This window comes from Chiloscyllium punctatum, chromosome 20 (genome assembly GCF_047496795.1).
Source record: "Chiloscyllium punctatum isolate Juve2018m chromosome 20, sChiPun1.3, whole genome shotgun sequence".
Lineage (NCBI taxonomy): Eukaryota > Metazoa > Chordata > Chondrichthyes > Orectolobiformes > Hemiscylliidae > Chiloscyllium > Chiloscyllium punctatum.
Genome location: NC_092758.1, coordinates 30,909,718 through 30,922,194, shown reverse-complemented (window position 1 = coordinate 30,922,194; position 12,477 = coordinate 30,909,718). Strand labels below are relative to the sequence as shown.

General features: G+C 41.4%; 1 protein-coding gene across 6 annotated transcripts in view; it reads right to left on the bottom strand.

Moving 5' to 3' along the window:
* Positions 1-12,477, bottom strand: part of LOC140492002 (organic cation/carnitine transporter 2-like) — a 115,411-nt gene that overhangs the window by 58,728 nt on the left and 44,206 nt on the right. For 5 of the 6 annotated variants that reach the window (XR_011963464.1, XM_072590581.1, XM_072590580.1 and 2 more), the window contains exon 4: positions 8,814-8,985. Coding sequence is in view for 5 of the 6 variants with exons in the window: in XM_072590581.1 (XP_072446682.1) it covers positions 8,814-8,985 (172 nt within the window). In the remaining variant the exon portion in view is untranslated. Of the gene's footprint in view, positions 1-7,555; positions 7,632-8,813; positions 8,986-12,477 lie in introns of all 6 variants that reach the window. The other variant, XM_072590583.1, reaches the window with a different exon arrangement.

Here is a 12,477-nt window from a genome sequence, read left to right as displayed (position 1 = left end):
TATCAATACCTTTTAGCATTTTTACATACCTCAGTCAAATCCCCTCGCTGCATTCTTCTGAACTGAAGTAACTATAAATCCAAGCTATTCAACCACACCCCCATACTAAAGCCCTTTCATCCCTGAAGTCAGCTTTGTGAACCTGCTGTGAACTACCTCTGGTGTCACCACATCCTTCCTCATTCTCAAGTAAGGAGACCAAAACTGGACACAATATTCCAGATGCGGTATCACCAATGCCTTATATAATTGTAACAACATAGAGTCATAGAGATGTACAGCATGGAAACAGACCCTTCGGTTCAACTCGTCCATGCCGACCAGATATACCAACCCAATCTAGTCCCACCTGCCAGCCTATATCCCTCCAAACCTTTCATATTCATATACCCATCCAGCTGCCTTTTAAATGTTGCAATAATACTAACCTCCATCACTTCATTTGGCTGCCCATTCCACACATGCACCACCATCTGCGTGAAAAAGATGCCCCTTAGGTCCCTTTTATATCTTTTCCTTCCCACCCTAAACCTATGCCTTCTAGTTCTGGACTCACCCACCGCAGGGAAAGACCTCATCAATTTATCCTATCCATGCCCCTCATGATTATTTATTTAATTTTAATCCAGTCCTTTATCATCCACCTCCATTATGGGGTTATTCACTGCAAGTTCCATCTCCTAACATCAGAGATGATCATTCCATGCTTCCACAGGGCTTGTTTAATTTAGTAAACTGAATGTGACTGACCACCAAAGTGAACAAAAATAATGGAAAAACATCAGTGCTTGGTCTGCTTTTGTTTCAAAATATCCTTTATAAAGAGTTGACTTCACTTGGCAAGCTTCCATTGAGCTGTGCTTGCTGGATTCACTCTTCAACTGGCTTTGTGCCTCCTATAATCATCTCTAAAACAACCCACATGAAATCCGGTCTTAATTGTAGGTTACCAGCCTTGTAAAGTGGATTGGCAGAATCATTACTGCAAGTGCATTATCATGTAAATTCCCGTTTTCATGCCTGTGTGTACATTTTAGAAGTGGCGGGACTTGTATGGAAAAATCTCATTCATAGAGTAAAACAGCATGGAAACCAATCTCAGTCATAGAGTGTAGAGTTATACAACATGGAAACAGATCCCTTGGTGCAACTTCCCTATGCCAACCAAATATCCTACATTGATCTAGCCCCATTTGCCAGCATTTGGCCCATATCCCTGTAAACCCTTCCTATTCATGTACCCATCCAGGTGCCTTTTAAATGTTGTTTTTCAATCCACCTTCACCTCCTCTTCTGGCAGGTTATTTCATAAATGGTCCACCCTCTGTCTGAAAAAGTTACTCCGTAGGTCCCTTTTAAATTTTTCCCCTTTCACCTTAAACCTATGCCCTCTAGTTTTGGACTTCCCGACCTTGTCTATTTACCTTAACCATGCTTCTCATGATTTTATAAACCTCTACAAGGTCACCCCCTCAGCCTCTGACACTCCTTGGAATACCAACCACTACCAGCTTGTGGTTGGACTGGTTTACTGTTACCATTTCCTTTAATTTCCAGTGGTAGAGGAAAGCCACTAGTGAATCTTAATAAGGGGCACTTGGAAACTAGGTGTAATCCACCATACAACAGCAATCAGGGATAAGTTACATTAATTATTTCTACATTGTTACTGAGACCACAAAGAGATCAAGGATAACCATCCGTCATTTTTGAGGTCCTAAGATTTTCTGCCTTTTTCTCACCCAAGTTGTAATGATATCATCAGATTTGGTGGAACGGTATTGCAAACTCTGACATTAACCCTCTCAGAATCATTACCTTGTACAATGTGCACCACTCGTGGGATTTCACAATCAGGGATAATAAATTTGTCAACATGGACATGAGAACCAATTGCTTTCATTACAGGTAGAAATTCTGCACTGGGTTTCATTTGATCAGTGATGCTGTACTGCAGCAGTGTAAATACAGAAACCAACGTTATGGGACTCTTCTGCTTCAGCTGTCTTGACATATTCCATGTTTAGGACACAAACCAAATCGATACTAATATAAAAATAGAATCAGTTTGGGGAAAGTAAGAACATCTGCAGCTGTCAAAACACTTCTATTAGACATTGTTATTCCTACAATATTTTGAATGAGTCTGTTTAGCAGAAATTTCCAGCAAATTGTGGCACGGCATTCAAAAATCATAAGTCACTCACTTATTATATCCATAACAATGGCACTCACCACCTACCTTCCAATGGTCATTTTAAGCAGATTATTTGCAATTCCCACTCAATTGAACCAGATGGGAAGTGAAATGTTGTCTGTTAATTTGATCAGGAGATAAATGAGTCTGACTTTGGACAGCACCAGGACCGAAATATGAAGCACCAACTTGGGAAAGTTCCAACACAGAACTACTTGCATGCTAAAAAGTGGAAGCAGAACGCTGCTGACCAAGCGAGATGATCCCATGACCAACAGATCAAATCAAACCTCTACAGTCTTGCAATATCCAGTTGTGAATGATAAAGAAAATTCAAAAATAACAAACGGAGGAAAGAGGCTCTGCAAACATTGTCAACACAGCACAGTACATCATGTAAAACCCACAATGAAGCATTTGCAGTCACCTGCAGCCAGAAGTGCCTCTGGAGCTGCCCACCACCACAGATGCAAGCTATCAGCCAATTTGACTCCACTTGATAAAGAATTGGCCAATGCAGATGCAGCACGAACTATGGCCCTAACATCTTAGCTATAGTACTGAAGACATGTGCTCCAGATCTAGGTGCATAACTACTCTGCAGCTTGTTCCAGTATAATCATGACACAGGCACCTTCTTAGAATCATAGATTCCCTACAGTCTGGAAGCAGGACATTAAACCTATAACTGACCCTTTGAAAAGCACTTAGAACACCCCTTACCCTATCTGTGTCACCCTGCATTTCCCATGGTCAATCCATGTAACCCGGTCCACGCCCCCCAACAACCCACTCTCCCGTCCTGGCACCCTCCACTGCCACAGCAGGAATTGCAAAACCTGCACCCACACCTCCTCCCTCACCTCCATCCAAGGCCCCAAAGGAGCCTTCCACATCCACCAAAGTTTCATCTGCACATCCACCAATGTCATTTATTGTATCCATTGCTCCCGATGCGGTCTCCTCTACATTGAGTAGACTGGACGCCTCCTCACAGAGTGCTTTAGGGAATATCTCCGGGACACCTGCGCCAATCAACCCCACCGCCCCGTGGCCCAACATTTCAACGCCCCCTCCCACTCTGCCGAGGACATGCAGGTCCTGGGCCTCCTCTACCGCCGCTCCCTCACCAACCGACGCTGGAGGAAGAACGCCTCATCTTCTGCCTTGGAACACTTCAACCCCAGGGCATCAAGGTGGATTCACCAGTTTCTCATTTCCCCACCCCACCTTACCCCAGTTCCAACCTTCCAGCTCAGCACTGTCCTCATGACCTGTCCTATCTGCCAATCTCTCTTCCCATCTATCCACTCCACCCTCCCCTCTGACCTATCCCCACCCCATTCACCCATTGTAGGCTTTGCTACCTTCTCCCCAGCCACACCCCTCCCATTTATCTCTCCACCTTGGAGGCTCCCTGCCTCTATTTCTGATGAAGCGTTTTGATTGTCCTGCTCCTCTGATGCTGCCTGACCTGCTGTGCTTTTCTAGCACCTCTCTGATCTAAAATCCACCTAACCTGCACACTTTTGGATTGTGGGAGGAAACTGGAACACCTGGAAGAAATCCACGCATACATAGGGAGAATGTGCAAACTCCACACAAACAGTCACCTGAGGCTGGAATCTTACCTGGGTTCTTGGTGCTGTGAGGGAGCAGTGATAACCACTGAGCCACTGATCCACCCTGAGAACATGTAAAACAGCCCAGCAATGTAGTATCCATCAAGAACAGACCAGATCCAATTACAACCCCACTAGTCTATTCCCAATTATTATCACGTTGATGGAACCATGACAAGCAACTATTAAATAGTATTTAACTCACCAATAACGTACTCACTGACATGCAATTTGGGGTTCACCAGCAACACTGAGCTCTGGATATTCAGATTTGGAAAAAAAACAAATTCCAGAAATGAGATGAATGTGACTGCCCTCAATATCAAGGCAGCCTTTGACCCAATGTGGTTTCATGCAGCTCAAGCAAAATTGATATCACTGGGAATCTGGGGTAAAACTTTTCATTGATTGAAATCAGACTTAACATAACATAAAGAAATATGGTGGTATGGTTGCAGGAGATCAATCATCCCAGAGCCAGTGTATCACTGCAGAACTTCCTCAGGGCAGTGTCCTAGACCCAAGATTCTTTAGTTGCTTTGTCAACATTTGATCAGAGATGGGGATGTTCATAGATGCTTGCAAGGTGTTCTGTAGTATTTAGACCATCTTAGATAATCCTAAGACATACAAGTGCCTGACAATGAACATCTCCAAAAAGAGGGAACCTAGCATTTCTCTTTGTCAATTAATGGCAAACGTTCTTGCTGAATCCTTCAGTTGCAACAACCTAAGGCTCAACATCAATAGGGAACTTAGCATTACTGGACATATCAACACTGTGGCAATCAGAATAGAACAGTCTGAGTATTCTTGTGAGAATTTTGAATTAGAATTCCTACAGTGTGGAAACAGGCCCTTCAGCCTAACAAGTCCGTACCGGCCCTCCAAAGACTATCCCACCCAGACCCATTACCCTACATTTCCCCTGACTAATGCGCCTAATCTATACAGCCCTGAACATTGTAGGCAATTTAAGCACAGCCAATTCATCCAGCCAATTCATCTTTGTGACCTTGGGAGGAAACTGTAGCACCCAGCGGAAACCCACGCAGACACGGGGAGAATGTGCAAATGCCACGCAAACAGTTACCCAAGGTTGGAATCGAACCTAGGCACCTAGCACTGTGAGGCAGCAGTATTAACCATTGAGCCACCATGCACGTTGCTCCTTATGTGTAAGCAAATGTTTTATTAATGTGAACATTTACATGACAACTCCAAAACTGCGAACCAGGAAACAATATCAAACATCTTAATTTAATCTTGCTCACTCTATTGTAGTGGGAAAAGTGAGGATAAGTCAGGAAGGTAATCTAATATTTTCCACTTGCCTGGAGAAGGTTAGCTCCACAACACCCAAGAAGCTGATGGCAGCTACTTAATCATTACTTTATCCATTATTTTGAACATTGACTCCCTTAATCAGCACACACAGGTGAACTAATGTGTACCATTTACATGATATCCTAAAACATTTCAAGGCTCCTTTATTAGCACCTTACAAATCTGCCATCATCAATTAGAAAGACAAGGACATCACTATTGCAACTTCCGAATCACACAATAAAATGACTTTGAAGTATTGTGGAATTTACTAATAAATGGGATCTCGTGCTTCCCATAAGGGTTAATCATTTTGCTGAATTAAAAAAGAGAAAACTAGAGCTTTCTTATTAATGTGATCCAGCTGTTAAGACTCAAACATTTGCATTATAAGGAATTTCTACTGTATATTGTTTTTCCTTTACTATCTCCAAGGCAAAAATTTGAAAACTCCTCCTTAGTTTAATCGTGAGTTTATCTATTCTGCAGCAGTTCAAGAATGCAGCTTCTCAAGGACAATGAATGTTGAATGTGGTCCTATGATATTTAACAAAATAACCCACTGGATTTGGGTGGATAGTTTAGCCTTAGGTTCTGGACAAGAGACCAAGGGTGTAAAGGGTGGCTTTTGAAAGAAAAGTTATTAAAGGACATTTCAACTGCCCAAACCTTACTCTATACTCCTGTTTCTACCAGGCAAAGAAGGTTAAAATTGCAGTTTTAACATCTTAGGAAAAGACCTAACTAATATATGTGTTGACATCAAAAGTACAGTTCAAAAATTATGATATGAAAAGTGAGATGAATGTGGATAAGAACTACACATAATATAACCTTGATATCACATTCATTAGACAATGTTTTGACTGTTCATAGCTTTGGTTTTGTACATTTACAGGAATTGGTCTTTCTGCTATAGAGATATTCTATTTCTATTCCACTTATTGTGCACTATCTGACATGTGCTGCAAATTTCCTCCTGTGTTCCAAATGCATACTTTGGAATTCACTATCACATCTCCTCTTAAGTCATGTGTCCATTTTTCCAAAGGCCTCATTTTCTTGTGTTCTTTGTTTTCCACCATTGAGACTAATTTTTTTAGGTTTTAGCAGCACTACTAAAATATTTCAGAATACCTTGATTAACTTTACCTATAGAATTAAGATTTGTATATGCCAATACTTTCATTGAAAGGTGTGCTTCCATGTCTCAGTATATATCTAAAGCTTGAGATTCTACTGGCTTTTGTTCAGAGCCACATGTGCCACAGGTAGAAGGTGGGTGAATGACTGATGAGATCTTTATGGGCGAGGTAGCAACAGATCAGTGTAAATCTTAGGGTAGTTATTATTGAATTGATGGAGCTATCATCAGTGGGGAAGAGCCTCTCAAACTGGTAGCACTGAATAGACAATTCCCAGGATCTGATACTTTTAATCAGTTGGTCAGCATTTCATTGAATCATAGAATCCCTACAGTATGGAAAGAGGCCATTTGGCCCATCAGGTCCACACCAACCCTCGGAAGAGCACCCCACTCAGACCCACCCCTCTATCCTATCCCATTAAATTTACATTTCTCATGGCTAATCCACCCAGCATGCACATCCCTGGACACTATGGGTGATTTAGCATGGCCACGTTACCTGCACCTCTTTGGACTGTGGGAGGAAACTGAACAAAACACATGCAGACACAGGGAGAATGTGCTTCCTGGGACGGGAAGCAAACCCATATTCCTGGCGCTGTGAGGCAACAGTGCTAATCAGGTGTTTAATTGTTCTCATAAACATGTGACCTTTACTATTGAGGTTTTAAGAATGTTTTCACCTCCAAACTCACACTCAACAATGCATACAGGCAGATGAAGCTGGTGTGTCACAGGAGGATAGATACAGTGTGATTTTAGATCTCATTCTCTATTCAAATTTGGAAACCTTAATATAGGCAGTTCCCAGGTTGTGAACACATTCCACCCTTGAGTATGTTTGTAAGTTGATTTGTGTGCAAGTTGGAACAAATATGGTACAACATAAAACATCCCTTTGTAAAAATGAAAAAATATTTGTAAAAATGAGGATCTTCTTCACAGATACAACCATTTGTAAGTCAGTCTTACCAACCACCTATCTATCAGTCTGACTGATTCAGACCATTCATGTTATTATTATGTAAACATCTCACATATCCATAAAAGCATCAATTACTAATAATTTGTTTGTTCAAATAAAAAATAATATGGCAGTATAATAATGCATCACAGTAATAAATGTGCCCAAAATATTCTAACAAGTTGAAACAAGCTCGTGATTTCAAGGTCAATTACACATGCAAATAGGAGCTTGAAACACGACAAAATGAGCATGTGCAACTGTAGAGACAGTTACAGAAATTACCTTCCAAATCATACCTTCCAACTCACAATTTCTCTCTTTCTCCAACTGAACTGTACCCTGCACTTTATCATTACAGGTTGGGCGTTGTTCCTGGTTAAAGGAAATTAATGAGGAGAAAGTGAGGACTGCAGATGCTGGAGATCAGAGCTGAAAATGTGTTACTGGAAAAGCGCAGCAGGTCAGGCAGTATCCAAGGAACAGGAGAATCGACGTTTCGGGCATGAGCCCTTCTTCAGGAATGAGGAAAGTGTGTCCAGCAGGCTAAGATAAAAGGTACTGAGGAGGGACTTGGGGGAGGGGCATTGGAACCTATCATGCCCGAAACGTCAATTCTCCTGCTCCTTGGATGCTGCCTGACCTGCTGCGCTTTTCCAGCAACACATTTTCAGCTCAGTAAAGGAAATTAATGTTAACCGTTTCTCAAGGCTATATAACTTTGCCTTTATTATTATGACATTTCATGCTGGGGTGGGGGGAGCGGGCAGGCTTTAGATATGATATTGGGATGTCTTCCAGGGAAAGTGGGACTGGTACAAGAAATACAAACTGCACCTAAACTGGAGGGTTATGCGTAAGGCATTAGCAAGGCATTTAGAGGACTTGCCTTCATTGCTCAGATTTTTGTGAGTATAGGAGTTGGAATGTTATGTTGGGGTTGTACAGGATGTTGGTGAGGCTTCTTCTGGACTACTGTATCTATTTCTGGCTGCTTTGTTATAGGCAGGATATTACTAAACATGGAAAAAGTTCAGAAGAGATTTACCAGGATGTTGCTAGGAATAGAGGGTTTGAGTTCTCAGGACAGGCAAGATAGGATGGGGCATTTTCCACTCGAATGTAGGAGGTTGAGGGGTGACCGTATCGAGGTTTACAAAATCATGAGTGGTCTTGATAAGGTGAATGCCAGGCATCTTTTCCTGAGGGTGGAGGATTTCAAGACAAGGTGGCATAGTTTTAAGATGAGAGGGGAAAGATTTAAAAAAGACACGAGGGGCAATTTTTTACACAGAAAATGGTTTGTGTATGGAATTAACTTCCAGAAGAAGTAGTGAATGCAGGTACATGTTTAAATGTTTAAAAGATATTTAGATAAGTACGTGAATAAAGAAATGCTTGGAGGAATATGGGCCAAGTGCAGGTAGGCGGGACTGCTTTAGTTTAGGATTATGTTCAGCATGGACTGGTTGAACTGGAGGGTCAGTGTCTGTGCTGTATGACTCAATGACTATGACTGTACTGATTAAATAGGTTAGGTCTCTAATATCCACTTACCACCATAAAGGTATGTATATCAGGCCAACAAGAGACAGGGTGAAAAGCAACATCTTCCAGCTTCGTATGAAGTATGCAACCAAAGGCAAGAACATATACCCGAATGCATAGGAAATGCCAACTCCCAGAGTGCAGTACGTAATTCGAATGGATTTTCCAAGAAGTTCTGATCCTGTCAAAAGAGAATAACCAGGTCAAGAACAATGGTAATTATGATTTATTTCCTAAATTTGTTTCACTTTCTACTATTGCCATTGTGATAGAAAGATCACTTTCTGTTCATTTATAACACTTAAGTTGAATGCTCTTGAAACTTTTTAATCCACACAGCAAGTTATGTGGAGGCAAAAACAGAAGTTGCTGGAAAAGCGTTAACATTTCGGGTCCGGTGACCCTTTCTCAGAACTCAAGTAGGTAGTTCTCCTTAAAGGAAGGGTCACTGGACCTGAAACGTTAACACTGATTTCTCTTCACAGATGCTGCCAGACCTACAGAGTTTTTCCAGCAACTTCTGTTTTCATTTCTGATTTACAGCATCCACAGTTCTTTCAGTTTTTATTAAGTTATCTGGAGGATTTTATCACCTTGGCTTGTTTCAGACAACTCAGAGAAGGCAGTGATTGCATAATTTAAGCAGCGATGAGGTGAAAAATGGAGCTTGACCAGGATAGGGAGGAGAAAGAAAATGATGCAGTACTTTTGAATATCAATTGACAATAAGATTAAATTTGAAAGGCAATGGAAACAAATAAAAGTGCATTTCTCTTTTACATAAATCATTGTATCAGTTTGTATAAGGTAATGGTTCTGAAAGGGCTGATGTTGGCGATTACATTGGGCTGCCACCAATCTGCTGATCTCTCACAGTACTGAGTCGGAATTGGTGAGTCCATTTTAGATCCTGATTAAGTTAGATGTGTCATCCTGATAGTCTTAGCAATTATGCCTAACTAGCCAATGTAAATTGTATCTGTGAACAGAAAACCTCTGTTTGTACATTTAATAACATTTCACATGGAACAATACTCATGAAGTCTTAAAGTCTGTGAGTTACAATCATATCAGCTATGGTTGTTTGACTTCTGCCCCTATTCATAAATATTTTCTAATCAAGCTGTTCATAAATGTTATTACACACCTCTGAGCCCCTGGCTCAGTAGTAGGGACACTACCACAGCACCACAATAGCCCATTATCATGAGGCCACTGCTGCTCTGGTGTAACCCAGTTCATATTCTGATCATGTGTTAATTTGACTTTTAGGTTTAGGACCTGTTAGCATAAACAATGGCATAAGTAGTATTTTGGGAAGTCATGTAAAATCCCTTCAGAGAGTTGATGTTCAGAGAATTGATGAAGCATGGAAGTAAATCAATTGAAGAATTTTGTCGAGATTATATGCCACAAAAAGGATACAAAGATAATGAAGAAGTTAACCCTCATACAGCCACAGAAGTATAGAGACATAAACCATGGAATTGGTCTCCTGTAGCAGGGAGACCAGAATTGAATACAGTATTCCAAATGTAGGACAGAGTGACAACTGCAGATGCTAATGATCAGAGACGAGAGTGTGATGCTGGAAAAGCACAGCAGGTCTGGCAACATCTGAGGAGCAGGAGAATCAATGTTTCAGGCAAAAGCTCATTCCTGCTGAAGGACTTTTGCCCGTAACACCAACTCTCTATTCCAAAAGTGTAACAAGACATCCCAACTCCTATACTCAATGCACTGACTCATAAAGGCAAGCTTACCAAATGCCTTCTTCACTATACTATCTACCTGTAACTTCACCTACACAAACCTTATCCTAATGCCAACAATATACAAGGATGATACTCAATCTGAAAGTTTATAATTATTAGGGAAGACTACAGGTCTTCCCTCAGCTCTGGAAAAGAGAATTAAATCCAATAAAGAATTCAGCAGAATCATTTTTACCCAGAGAATGGGTTAGAGCATACAACATGCTACCACATGGAGGAGCTGAAGTAAATAACTTGGATACAGTTAAGGGGAAGAGAATTAGTGCATGTGAGAAAAAGAATTTGAAGGATTTGCTTTAGAATTAAATAAAATAAGATGGGAACAGGCTCAAGCATAAATAATGGCATAGACCACTGAGGCCAAATGTCTGTTTTTGTGATGTAAATTCATTAACACTGTTTAAAATTTCACTCAATGATATCAGATTTTGGAGCAACTAATACAAAACGAGTGCTCTACAAACCTGATCCAACTACTTTAAATACTGAACACAGCCTAAGTACTCTTCCATTGAAAGTTTTGTATCAGCAAATCTTATTATTTTAGGAAGCAGAGGGTTGGCATGGTGGCTCAGCGGTTAGCACCACTGCCTCACAGTGCCAGGGATCTGTGTTCAATTCCAGCCTTGGGCGATGTCTGTGTCTGCATGGGTTTGCTCTGGTTTCCTCCCACAGTACAAAGCTGTGCAGGTTAGGTGGATTGGCCCTGCTAAATTGCCCATAGTGTTCAGGGATGTGTAGGCTAGGTTCTTAGTCAGGAGAGATGTAGGGTAATAGGGTGGGGGAGTGGATCTGGGTGGGATACTCCCTGGAGGGTCGATGTGGACTTGTTGGGCCAAATGGCCTGTTTCTGCACCGCAGGGATTCGATGATATATAGGAGACGCACAGGAAAGTACACAAACAGTAATCTGTTCTGTTGTTATGAAACAAGCAAAATAAAGTTGCAATATTTGGATTAATTATTAACATAATAAATAAATATTAACTAAGAGTTACATGTGACAAGAGCGTTAGAGATCCAGTGTCTAAATATTTGAAATGCAACAGGATCAGGAAGAGATTCCCAAAAATGTGCTTGTCTGAGGGTATTGAGGGTGTTTCATTGTGGTTGTGGTATTAATGTGGAATCTAATGTAGAGTTCCCAAGTGGGAAATGAGGTGCTGTTCTTCCAGCTTGCGCCATGGCACCTTCTCTTGCAACCCCAGAAGGTGTAATATCTGTCCGTTTATTTCCTCCCTCTTCACTATCCAAGGGCCCAAACACACCTTCCAGGTGAAGCAATGCTTTACATGCACATCACACACTCTAGTCTACAGTACTCGCTGCTCACAATGTGTAGACTGGGTAATCACTTCACAGAACACCGAGGTTTGAAGAAAGACCTTGAGCTTCCAGTTGCCTGTCACTTCATCACACCACCTGTTCCCTGGCCAATATCTCTTGCTGCAGTGCTCCAGCAGAGCTCAGCGTAAGCTGGAAGAACGGCACCTCATTTTCCGCTTGGGAATTCCACAGCCTTCTGGACTCAATATCGAATTCAACAATTTTGGGACATGAGGCACCTATTCCCATGTCCTCACCCCAACCAATATACACTAGGCGTTGTTATCACATGGTCTGTTATTACACACAACCCATTATTAATCACTAATAGTCCCCATTAGCAGCTATTAATTCTCAGGCTGACAATTATCTATTCCTTTGTTTGTCTAACTGCTCTTCTCTCTCTTTGGGTTTATCTCCACCTATCATTTACTCCTTACTCCCTCCTCCACTCTACCTTCTGCATAAATTCTAACCTTTTCCTAGCTAACATCAGTTCTGAAGAAGGGTCACTGGACCTGAAACATTAACTCTGATTTCTCTCAGGCAAAAATCACACTACACAAGGTTAT